Source organism: Phyllostomus discolor, chromosome 3 (assembly GCF_004126475.2).
Source record: "Phyllostomus discolor isolate MPI-MPIP mPhyDis1 chromosome 3, mPhyDis1.pri.v3, whole genome shotgun sequence".
Lineage (NCBI taxonomy): Eukaryota > Metazoa > Chordata > Mammalia > Chiroptera > Phyllostomidae > Phyllostomus > Phyllostomus discolor.
This window is the reverse complement of record NC_040905.2, coordinates 194,282,314-194,295,072: the sequence shown is the minus strand read 5'-3', so window position 1 is coordinate 194,295,072 and position 12,759 is coordinate 194,282,314. Positions and strand designations below refer to the sequence as shown.

Here is a 12,759-nt window from a genome sequence, read left to right as displayed (position 1 = left end):
AATATAATTAAAAATTTTAAAAATTGTTTTGAAAACAAGCTTTTTGAGCTCAGATGTGTTACTGTCTTCCTAATTTGTGATGTTGTATAGGAGCAGGGTAACTTCTATCAAAAAGGGTGGTAATGAACTTCTGCTTCATCGTTGTACCCTTTAAGATAGATTTGACTTTACGTAACCCAAAACAAACTCAAAATACCCACTATCAACAGAACTCAAACGACTTAAACAAGCGAGAAGTGTATTACCCTCCAATGAAAGCAGCCCATAGGTAGGCAGTCCAGGGCTGGCATAACTGTTCCACAAACAAGCATGCCCAGCCTCCCTCCTTGGTATTCTGCCAGCCTCCTTGATATTCTGAGGTCTTTTCATCAAAGATGGGTGCTTGAGCTGACGCTCATTGATAAACTCTGGCCTGGCCATTTGGCTGCCAACACAGATGCAGACCTGACTCGGTGACATTCCTAGCCTGGGCATATAAATTATGTAGTAAAGGCAAACTAGCCACTACCGTTCTGAGGTAGGCACCTCACAGGTGCAGCACGCCACCTCTATCCAGCCCAGGTATTACCTGCCAATTAGTAATACTCACTCAGCTTGCCCGATGTGGGTCAGATGCAGTTCAGGACCAGGCAATTGGATGAGAAGACCTAAGCCCACTTTTCCTGCCCAGAGCATCTCTCAGAGCATGGCCTTTGCTGGGTCAGGTTTCCTGTTTTGCTATAAAACTTGTCCACTTAGTGTTTGGTCTTTGATCTTTTAGTGTTTTTCTCTTCAAGTTATTATGTACACTTGCCAGCCAGCAAGAAGGGTGGGGGAAGGGAAGAAGAAGATCACCCTCTCTTTTAAGGGCACGGCCCAGAAGTCACACAACACTTGCACTTACATTGCATTCGCTAGAATTTAGTCACATGGTCATTAGTTTCAAGGGAAATAGTGTTTTGGATGGGAGATAAAGGACTCAGCAAAAAGAATTGGACTTCTTGTTACTGAAGAATGAGAGACAGCTAGCAGACTTTGAAACAGGATTCAAAATATCAACTTGTAAACATATTAAAAATGACTATCTCATCTCATCAGGGCTCTCAGATGATAAAAATAAGGTGGTATTATTCTATGGCAATTAATTACTGGTTAGATGCTGTTTTTCCTTTCTTTTTTTTTAGTATCTGTGGTTTTATTCTTCTCACGCCCTCATTTCCAAAAGCAAAAGTAATCAGTTTATCTTTTCCTCTCCTAGGACTTTCCATGACATTTCTGAAGATGTGAAGTCTTCGGTAGACTGACACGGCTGCGGCTGCAGTGATTTCTCTAGGAAGCTCAGCCTGGACTGTGAGTTCAGCTCAGCTGCGGCCTTCCGTCCGTTCAGCTGTGCCTGGCACGCAGAGCCCCGGAGAAGGAGCAGAAGCCTCCCGGCCTTGCACACTGAAGGCACGGACAAGAGCGAACTTGCTGTGGGCTGCTTTGCCATTTTAAAGCACAGCGTTAGAGCTCCGAAATGTGGTTTGCACACCTCACCGTTGCTAAGATGGCTTGAAAAGTTTCCGTTTGTGCACTGGTACCATGGCTTGAAATTTTCCCCCTTTGCCTGTCTATATTATGATTAGAATATGTATTTATAAAGTTATTTTTAAGAGCCCTAAACTACCTGCTGTTAACAGGGCATACAATGTAATTTTTCTCTTCTTTTAAGAAATCTGTTCATACACTTTTCGACGAGTCACTTTTCGATGAAAAGGGCTTTCACTTTTGAGTATGTAGTTGCTTGAGCAGGAAAATGAGTCTTCCCACAGTGTACAGTCCTCTCCAAGGAAGGACTAATCTTAAGTGTTAGGGCGGAGTGGCTTATTTCAAGTTCAGTTAGTTTTATGTCGCAACCATGGGAGAGACAGACAGACTAAAGATTTTTATCCACTTCCTTTTTCCTCCATCCCCCATCACACCCTTGCCAAATTCCAAAACTTGGCAGACCACATTGGAGTGAAATATGTACAAGCTGCTATTATTAATGGTAACAATATGATAGAATTCAAGTTGTGATTTTTTTTCCTTTCAAAATGTCTTAAGTGAAAAATCTCAGGTGCAGCAGTACTTTGATTTGGTAATGTGTCCGTTTCTTTATTTGGAGTTCTGCCCCTTAGTTACTGATAGAGTAGGAGTTGGTATTTATGTAGCGTTTTTCCATCACTCAGCACAGTGCCTTGCACACAAGACTCTCTAGGTGACTTTTTAAGTATGTCAGATATCACAGTAACCAGCATAGTGCTTTACGATTTGTAGAGTCTCTCTGAGTATAATTATTTCACAACAACATCACATAACCTTGCGTACAGCTTTATCTTGTTTTGTAAGTTTCACACAGATGGGGAAGCCAAGGTTCAGAAAAGTGACCAACTCGAAGTCCTAAAGTTTAGTATGATTTGAGCTCAACTCTTCTGATTCCGTAAGCCTTCAAACTCTGCTATACTGTCATGTTTCTCCTTAATCTCTTACAGTGTTTCCAGTGCAGTGAGATGGAATAGGTGTCCTTGGACTTGTCCTATAGTTAATGACAGGGCTGGGACTAGGACCCAGCTCCGGGCCTTGTGCCCTTTCCGTTGTGTAAAAACAGTCCTCAGGCTCTTTCTGCGCCCCTGAGGGAATGTGGAGGAGAAATGGTTCTTTAGTGTCAGAGATCACGTTTTTTGGAAAACAAAAGTAGAAACTATTTTTTCTAAGACCCTTCTCACTAAGAAGCGTTGTTAGTGATAATTAACTTAAACTTATTCTGATATTTCTTAAGAAAAACTGTCTAGAAGGGAGGCTACAATAAGGTCTTTGACTGTTCATACAGGAGACTGCGTGCAGGTCTTGTATTTTTACTATGAATCCTTCAGCAATTAAAATTTGATATAACACCAGGTGTTACATTCGGCCACTGAATACCTCATTATTTTCTGCAGCCTGTTGTTTAATCATTCATTCAGCAAAACCTTTACTGGGAGTTTGCCAGACTCTAGGTTGCCTGCCAGATGCTGTGCAGGTACTGTAGGGAATAACTCATGAGAAGGCCTTCTCTCACGTCAAAGCATAGCCAGATAATACATATTGTTAAAAAAAAATTTTCTATTAAAGGAGTTAAAAAGTAAATCAGGTTTGTTTTTGTTAATTGCATAAAGGAAAGTTTATAGCTATAATCAGCACATACTCATAAAAGGTAAGTATACACAATGAGTTAGGGTGCATATACAGATTATGTTCTTCCCAAGTGGTTTGAGCTGTGCAAAGTGATGTTGCAAAAAACTAAACCTGAGCTAATGTATGGCTGTAGCTTGTCATAATTATTTGTGTGAATACCAGGCGTAGTGGGGAGAACTCTGTGCTCTGAGAGAATAGATGAGAGCTTACCAAACGGGCAGTGATGTAATAACGTCACCCTGAACGTCAGGAACAGAGGTGGCCCGCAGCGCTGCACTGTCCTGGTCGAGAAATGCGAAGTGGCCCAGCGCTCCAACAACTGGGAGGACTGGGAAGCTGGATGGCTAGCGGAGGAACCCTTCCTGGAACCCTCAGAAGCAGAAACATGCCCCCTCAGGCGCGGAGAGGGGTTCTGCAGAATTTTCACAGGGCATGCTCACAAGTGGTCTATGAAAAGGTAGGAATCTCAAGCTCAAGTCTCAAAGATGACCAACCCTCAGAGTCTCAGGCTTTGACCCAGAAAGAAGGATAAAATGCACCGATGAAGAGAAGTAGCTTCAGTGCAAACTTAGTACAGAAATCCTGCCACAGTGGCCTGCATTTTACTGCTGTATTCAAGATTAGTTCACATTGACTATTCAGTTGTGAACTGAGTGGAGGAGGAGATAAACGCCCTCCACGCCAATGTGGCCCTCCCTCTCAGAGAGGGCAAGGCATGTGACATTCAGCATAAACTCTATGTCATATAAGTCCTACTTCAGTTTCACAATTCTTACCACTCTGGGTTTTTCCAGAAGTGATCTCTGTCAGACTGCCTTAGATACCAGTCTTACTTATTTTTAAATTTGCAAGAATCCTACACCATCTTCCATTAGAGGTGGTTAGCTGGCAGGGTGTTCCCTTGACTTCTGAGACTGGTGGAGGTTGACCCTGGACAGTGGGAGGGTACCCAAGAATTGTTATGGAGATGCTTTGTTTAAACAACATCAGTAGCCCTTGAAAATAGCAGATGTTTATTCAGTTTAAAAGGCTGGCTGCTCAAGGGCTTGCAGATAGGGGCCTCTGGCTAACCTTGGTGTTTTTAATGGGCACTCATCTGAACCCATCCTGACCCTTCAGGCCTCCTAGTACTGCTAGTTCTCACTTTCATTGTGTTCAGTGCCTCAGGAAGGTCACTGCAGGGCAAGAAATGCTCAGAAATTCAGGCCACGAGGGTTAGATTGGAGCAAAGTGATTTTAGGTGTGCTAGCCAGAGCTTTCACCCTTGGGTTTATAGCAAGTACCGCTCTCATACTCTGGTCCTGGTGTCTGGTCTCCTCTGAGGGCCTTCTAAGACCCACAGTAGAAATACTCTCTGACAGCAGACTTTCAAAGGCTAGTTCCAGCTAAGAACAAGTACTTTTGTTTTTATTAATTACTTCCCTTTCCATGTTTGCCATCAAAATACATTCATTTTATTAACTGAGGACCTTCCAAAAAAAATCATATACTGCCTAAAACCATAACAGCTATTTTTGATAGACTTGATTTACAATTCTCTTTTTTAAAAAACTATTTGCTAGTGTCATAGACATTCTGTGCTAGAATGGGCCTGTATACTTCAGTGATTCTGTCATTTTTCTAGAGAAGGCAACAAATCCATAGGTTCAGGTGGCTTTTGTAACACACACAAAGCCAGCTAGTAACAGAATTCAAAGAATATAGGTTCTTTTTTCTCTCACCCCATTGTTCTACTTCTTTTCCCTTTTCCTTGTAGCTGAGTGGCTTTCGGAAAAATGTGTTCCTTATAGCAGTAGTTCAAGGGTATGCTATTAGATGGTATAAGAAAATAGAAGTGTGTATGCGGGGAGGGACTCCATGGTTAATTAAAATTGAGGGATGCTTGGTTTGTTTTCTTTCTGTAGGACTTCTAAAGGGTTTGAACGTGCAATTATATAGTGTGAATTTATAGGAGGGGACAAAGACTGTTTCCTTCGACTTGTTTGACCTTAAACTGCGCCCCCAAACTCCTTTCCTCAGAGCATCTCAACGTACTGCTGGTCCTTTGGGAAACGTGGCTCTGCAGTAAGTTTACAGCTCTTGTGGGAGATGACATCCGTAATGGGAAGTCTGAATGGTAAATCTCTTTGCATGGTACCCTGTAACCGTAATGAACCTCAAAGTTCAGTGCGATACTAGAAAGCAGACTTATTTGCCCTTCAGAGCTATACGTCAAGGATAGTCTTCCCCCCTATGGTGTGTGAAATCAGTATTTGTGTTTAGTTTTGCAAGTTTTGCAAGGATCAATTAATGTGCAGATACAGTGGTGATATATTGATACTGCATTTTGATAATGCTTTTGTATGGTGCTCTTGGACTGCTTTTGTAACAGCCCTGTGAGACAGGCAGATGTTATGTATTATCAGATGAGGCACTGGCGGCTCAGAAAGGTTTCTGTGATTTTTCCCTTAAGTTTATACCGCACAATAATGGAGCCAGAATTCAGTCAGAATTTCTGACTCCAAGTCCAGAATTATTCACACCTGGTTTCTTATTTTCCTTCTAGATTTATATTTTGCAATGAAAGGTGTGGAAGCAATTCTTAAAATAGTACATTTTGGCTTATTATCAAATACCGTTTCTTCTTTATTGTGGTGACTCAGAAAATGTAACTCCTTTTATAACTATCCCAAAGAAAACTCTTCTTTTGTTCCTTGCACTGCCATTTGTGTAGGTGACTGCCATGTATTTGATACCATTTGATTTTGAAACCAAGATCGGACAATATGGTGTGATTACTTAAGTAATTTTGGAAAATGTGTCATCTCTGCATTCTCAGGCGAAGTAGAGACGGTTCGAAAGTAAAAAAGTATTCAAATACAACAATAGATCTTTATTCTCTCACAAATGCTGTTTCTTAGCTTTAACTTGCTTTGACAGCCTACTGATGTAACTTCTTTGTAAATGTAAAATATTTATATTTTGAAATAAAATCGGTGTTGAATGAATCAGGTAGTAAACTTAGTCTTATTTCTGTTGAGAAATTCGATCTTTGGTGAAGTCAGACTTTCATAAATATATCCATATGCCTCTTAGGTCTTATATCTTTTTCTTTGGCACCAGTGCCTCCACTGAATTTTTATGAAATATGGGCAACTTACATAAAGGAAAATGTGTCTACAGAGTGGATACTGGGCACCTTAAAGAGGCAAAAGAAAGGGTCCAAGGCTGAGGTTGGAGCCCTACCCCAAGTACACAGGATAAGGTGGCCTTCAGGTGGGGAGGTAGGGAAATGGTGAGGTGGGGGTCGCTGGGGAGGAAGTGGTCAGAGGGTGGAAAAAATGTGTAAAGGAACAGCACATTTTGAATGAACAAAACAAACGTGAGTTGTGGCCGCTGTGTTCAACACCAGAGATATCAGTGCAGCACCGGCAGGTGATGCTCTGACCCACAATGGAAGTACTGTGAAATGCCTTTCAGTGATGCTTGGGAAAGAGCTTGCTGACAGCTCCAGTTGGTGGTGGCCAGCTCATCGACTGGACATCATGGGTGGAGAAATGATCCTGGGCGAGACGTAAGGATGGACTAGCCAGCCACACAGTCTTTTCTATTCTGATGGTCTTTCGTTAGCAGATAAGCTAGTTCACAAAGTATTTCTTCATGCTTCTCAGTCTATTGCTTATGCCCAGACCCCTTCAGAGGGAGTGTGCTTCTGACAATCTCCTTTTGGCTTTGCTTCTGGAATCCTTAAGGTAAGAGGGTTCAGTTCTCCCATCGCAATCACATAGGGACTCTGCTTCTTAGCCTTACTCTTCAATGAGTTTAATCTGAAATAAACACTAATGATCTTTTCAGTCAATGAACAGCTGTGAAGAAAGGTTCTGTGCTAGATACTAGGGGAAAAGTAATTTTGAAAATACTGAACAGTAGATGAAGCTTTTCCATTTGCTCTATTTTACTTCCTTTTCAAGAGTAATTCTGAACAGTAGTTCAAAAGATACCCAAACCACTGCCTTCTCACCAAGCACCTAGATACTACTTAATTGCATAATCAAATACTTAATCTTCAATTCAGCCCAAAGTATTTATGAGAAAGTCGAAAAAGGAGCTGCGTGGAGGGGGAATGGACCTCGGAAGCACTATATATATAACTGGCGGAATTCCCGTCGCACAGTGAAAGCCCTGCTTTATAGCCTTGACTCTAGTTCTGCTCCGTTAGTTTCAATCCCAGCGCATCTTCTAGAAATTGTCACTGAATGGGAGTTAGGCTGAGTCATCTATCCGGGGGACAGGAAGCTTTGCTGGCGGCGGTTGTTCTTGTCGTGGTAAGAGGACACGTGGCCGTGAGGGAGGCCCTCGGGTGTCTTGTCTATTCCAGTGGGGTGAAACCTGCGTGGAACGCACCGAAGAGTAGTCTCAAAAGCGAGTCGGGGCGGGCCGGAGGCGGGGCAGCGTGGGGGCGGGGCCGGGGTAGGGGCGGGGCTGTGGAGCGGACCCCAGACGAAAGCGCTGGGGAGCCAGGCAGGGGCGGGGGGCGGGGCTCGGCGGCGGCGGCTGAGCAGTCTGGGGGCGGGGCCGGGCCGTCCCAGAGGCGGGCCCGCGGGGGGGCGGGGCCTCGGGCGGCGCGGGTGCAGTGCCGCAGCCGCGGGCGGGCTGGCTGGCAGGCGGTGGGCCCGCAGTGGCGCGGCGTCCGGGCTGTGCGACGGGCGGAGAGCCATGGCCGCCTCTCCGGGCCCCGCCGGCGTCGGCGGCGCCGGGGCAGTGCAAGGCTCAGGCCCGTCCGGCTTCACCTTCGACTCAGGACTTGAGATCAAAACTCGCTCGGTGGAGCAGACGCTGCTCCCGCTGGTTTCCCAGGTAAAGTGGCTCCCGGCGCGGCCCCTCGTCCCTGGCCGCGGCCGGTGATGGCGGCGGTGCTCGCGCTGCGGGGCCGGGCCGGAGGCAGCCGTTGCTTCACGTTCAGCACCCTCGCTGCAAAGTGCGTGCCGGACCGCCAGTCTGGGTTCGGGGGCGCGCGTCGGCGGAGGCGGCGGGAGTCGGGACCCTCGGAAACCCCGAGGCGAGGCCGAGTGCGCTGAGCCGCAGGGGAGGCTGCGGGGCGCAGATTGCGGTGCGGACCCGAGTGCCCCGCCGGCAGGTGCGCGGCCCGGCCTGTCCCACAGGACACGCTTCGGGGCTGCGATGCAGGAGCTCCTGGCCCAGCGAGGCCCCCTCGGAGTGCGGCGGCCGAGCCCCCCTCCCGGGAGGCAGAGAGGACCCCGCGGGGGCCCTGCTGGCACATAGGGACCCTGGTCGCCACTCTCGAACCCCCCGCCGGCTCACGTTTGCATCCCCAGTCCGAACCCGGACTGGTGGCCACTCTGGCTGGGGCATTCCTGCCCGCCTCCGAGTCCGGCGTGCTCTCCCCGAGGCCTTTGTCCCTTTCCCCTGCGTGCGCGCGTCTGTGTGTGTGTGCCGGCTCGCCCGGCTCCGGTTCAGCCCCGGGCCACCCTGCCCCTTCCCCCGACCTGCCCGCTCCCTCCCGTCCGCTTCTGTCCAGCCCGAGAGTGAGTCCGGACACACATCTCGTTGGCGAATCACACTGGGGATGTGTGCTTTTTTGCATTCGTCGGTCCTAACAGAAGTCTGGAATCAGCTCGCTGACGCGCGGAGTTTTAGAGTTTTTGTTACCGCGAGCCCGGTTAACGCAGCCCGAGGGCTCGAATTCCTCACCTCACTGCGCGGTCCTGTGCCAAGTGCGCCGGGGAGTGAAGAATTCTGTGCCTTGGGAGCGCGTTGGCGTCGTGTGACTCACAACTAGATTGCAACGTCTTGGTGACTCACACTAGTATTGCCAAAATTTTAAAGGTAAAAAAGAATCTTAAAGATTATCTAACTCTAAAGAAGAAAAATCTTTCTTAAAGCATCCTTGATACCTGGTCGCCGGTCCCTTGCTCGCACGTATTCAGTGATGGGGAGCCCGGAGCTGGTCCATAAATTTTTAATACTTGAGAACGCCTGTCACATATGTCCCTGGATTCCTGTTAGGCTGATTAAATGAACAGCTCCATTATCTTCACCTGTGTTCATTTTAGCCTGGGTAACAGAAGAGGGAATGAATACACCTGACAAGCCTCCTCCCCCACCCCTCCTGTGTCTGAGAGAAGCACTGGCCCGTGGGAAGGATTGCTAGGATCAGTTAGGGGGGTGTCTGCCCGCACTGCCTCCCACCCCAGAAGAAGACCCGCCACCACCAATACAGCCACCGCCCAAAATGAGAAATGCTGGAGTAGTTTTAAGAGGCACGGAGGTAAGAGAGTGGTAGAGTTCAAGTTGACAGTATTTTATTCACTTATTTAACAATGACTATACAACAGGCAGGCCATGTTCTAAGCACCTTATAAATATTAACTCATTTAATTCTCATACCAATGCTGTGAGGTAGATAGATGTTGGTTTTCATTATATGGACGAGGAAGCCAAGAACTAGTGAGGTTAAGTAACTTGTAGTGGGACTGAACTACGAATGTCAAACTGGGATTTGAACCCAGGCAACCCGGCTCTGGAGTCTGTGCTCAAAGCTACGCCATATGCTGTGTCCTTTCTAGAAATTAGAAGCAGGGATGAGGTCAGCTAGTAGCGGGTACAGAGAAGAGAGTCTACAAGGGAAAAACAAGCTGGAAGGTGGTTGTAATCTGCAGAAATGGTAACTTTTCCCAGTATCACTGCTAACAATGTATCACTCCTACAACTCTGCATTGTGTAACTCTGGGGTAAAGAGGGTGGCAAGAGTAGGAGAGTGGAGGAGGAATGCATGAATCGCTGCTGCGAGTTAACTAGAGGTCAATGCCAAAAGGGGAAATGCCACTTTTTATTCTTCCCTATTAAAGACTCATTCAGGCTCACAGCAGAGGTTCTGCATTCCACACATTATATATCCACATCAATATCTTTAGCACAATACCATAACTGATGATCCTAATGACAGGCTGTACTTAGCAAGAGTTAAATTATGCATAAAAAATTTTAAAAGGTCTATAAAGCTTGGCCAGAATACTGTTAACAAAGCAGAAAAGTATGGAGTACAATTAAGAATGATTTTTAAGTTTCAGTGAATGTTAGCAGATTAAAATTGCAGCTCTCTAGAAAACCCATGCTGCATTATTTTCCAACTCATACTTCATAATCTTACCCACAAGAACATTTTAAACATTTTAAGAAAGCATTTGTTGTGTGCTTACTAGTTGCTGCTCTTTGAAGGTCTTGTATTCTAGTTGGAAGACAGAGCAGGTACAGGATGGCACATGCCAAGTGTCAAATGAGCATTTTTAATAGTAAATGCTCCAAGAGCTCAGAGAAGTCACGATGAGTCAGGAATAGTGCCACAGAGGAGACAGAGTCTTGAGGTGAACAAGAGAACTAGCATTCTACAGTTTGGCGAGTTTCTATCTGATACCATCTCACTTCCCTGACCCTCCACGTAAAAAGTTCTGGGTTTACCGGCCTTTACTCCAGAAATGCAACGTAGAGTCAATATTAGACACCTGTGTGCAATTGTCTGCATTCACGTATTGGAAAAGCTATATTTTCTTTTCAATAGATGCAGAAAAAGGATTCAGTTAAATTCAACTCCTGATCATGACAAAAAGCACTTAGCAAACTAGTAGCAGAAGAAAACTTCCTTAACCTAAAAAAGTGTATCTGTAGAAAACCTACAGTTAACATCATAACAGCAAATCAAAAAACAAACATTAAAACGAACATTTTCTTTAAAACCAGAAACAACAGAAGCATGCCTGCTGTCACAGCTCCGATCAACGCTGCCCGAGAACTCCTAACCAAGGCAACCAGGCAAGGAGAAGTGACAGGTGTAAACATAGAATGAAAACTCCCATTGTGCCCTGGCTGGCGTAGCTCAGTGGATTGAGTGCGGGCTGCGAACCAAAGCATCGCAGGTTCGATTCCCAGTCAGGGCACAAGCCTGGGTTGCAGGCCATGGCCCCCAGCAACCGAACATTGATGTTTCTCTCTCTCTTTCTCCCTCCCTTCCCTCTCTAAAAATAAATAAATAAAATCTTTAAAATAAAAATAAATGAATAAAGAAAAGAAAACTCTCATTGTGATGTAATTATCTCCATGGAAATCTGAAGAGTTCATAAATAAGTTATAAAAATTAGAAGGTTTAGCCCATTCACTGAATACAGGATACTAAAGTCAACTCCATTTTTTTACATTGATAAAGCAGAAAAATAAATTCTAAAAATATATCAGAATAAAAAGGAGGTTCCTAGGAGTATATGTGCAGCAAAAGAGATGTCAAATTTCATGGAGAAAATTTTAAAATGTTATGGAAAGCCAAAGCAGGTCTAAATAAATGGGAGAAGAGCACTGTTCAGATGAATTGATATTGTAGGCACATCAGTTTTCCTTATTAGTTATATATTTAATACAATTCCACTGAAAATTTCAACAAGATTTTTACTTTTACTTTTTAAAATTTTTATTTATTTATTTTTTTAGAGAGGGGAAGGGAAGGAGAAAGAGAGGGAGAGAGACATCAATGTGTGGTTGCCACAACATGACAATGTGTGGTTGTCATGTGCCATGACTGGGAATCGAACTAGCAGCCTTTTGGTTTGCAGGCCCACACTCAATCCATTGAGCTACACCAGCCAGGGCTTTCAACAAGATTTTTAAAGGTAGAATTTGATGAAGGGAACTCTAAAGTTTATATGAAAGAGTAAAGAGCCAAGAATACCTGGAAGAGAAGCAAGGTGGATGCATTTACTCTACCAGATTCCAAAATTTAGGAACTGTAGTAAATTAAAGCAATGTGGGTATAAGACTGGGATGGGCAAATAACACGAGTGAAACATAGAGAACCTAGAAACAGATCCACACACATATGGAAACTCAATAAATCACAGAGTTGGCACTGCTGGTCAGTGGGAAAAGGAAGACTTTTTTTTTTTTTTTTTTTTTTTTTTTTTTTAGCAAAATTGGGCTTGGGACAATTGGTTGGTTATCTAAATAAAAACACATGAGAGCGGATCCATACCCTTAAGAGAAACTGCTGCTTCTGTGTGTTAGAGACATGCATTAATTTTGATCGTTTTTGTTTTTTTATTTCCGATGGCCCTAAACTGGAAACAACCCAAATGTCTTTTAACAGTAGGATGTGTAAATAAACTGTGCTCTGTTTATACAGTGAGATACTATACGGCAGTGAAATGAATGAACCACAGGTATAATTATCAATACGGATGAATCTCAAAAACGTAGTGTTGAATGAAAAAAAAAAGTTCAAAATGAAGCAAAATAAAACCATGTATCACTTAGGGATATAACTGATGTGCAGTAGTTGCAAGGGACAGATGAGCACAAAATCAGGACGGTGGTTTTTTTCCTGGGGGGAGGGATGGCGGTGATTATAGAAAGGGAGGGTCCGCCGCACTCACGGGCTGTCGGGGGCCCTGTCAGTGTTCTCTCACCCTTGGCGGTGGTTGCGTGCACGCATCTCCCTTTCATTTCTTTAAGCTGTATGCGTGTATGTTATATACACTCATTTGTTACATATTTTCTAACTTAGACTTTTTTTTTTAAAGCTCTGGGCTAGGTCCCAAACAT

General features: G+C 44.7%; 2 protein-coding genes across 3 annotated transcripts in view; both read left to right on the top strand.

Moving 5' to 3' along the window:
- TMEM245 (transmembrane protein 245) overlaps positions 1 to 6,161 on the top strand; it is an 83,614-nt gene extending 77,453 nt beyond the window's left edge. For both annotated transcript variants that reach the window (XM_036022016.1, XM_036022015.1), the window contains one exon: positions 1,238 to 6,161. In XM_036022016.1, coding sequence (XP_035877909.1) covers positions 1,238 to 1,283 — 46 coding nt within the window. In that variant the 3' untranslated portion in view covers positions 1,284 to 6,161. The remainder of the gene's footprint in view (positions 1 to 1,237) is intronic.
- A 1,621-nt stretch (positions 6,162 to 7,782) lies between these two features.
- Positions 7,783 to 12,759, top strand: part of CTNNAL1 (catenin alpha like 1) — a 52,631-nt gene continuing 47,654 nt past the window's right edge. The window contains exon 1 of the mRNA XM_028523949.2: positions 7,783 to 8,010. Coding sequence (XP_028379750.1) covers positions 7,870 to 8,010 — 141 coding nt within the window. The 5' untranslated portion in view covers positions 7,783 to 7,869. The remainder of the gene's footprint in view (positions 8,011 to 12,759) is intronic.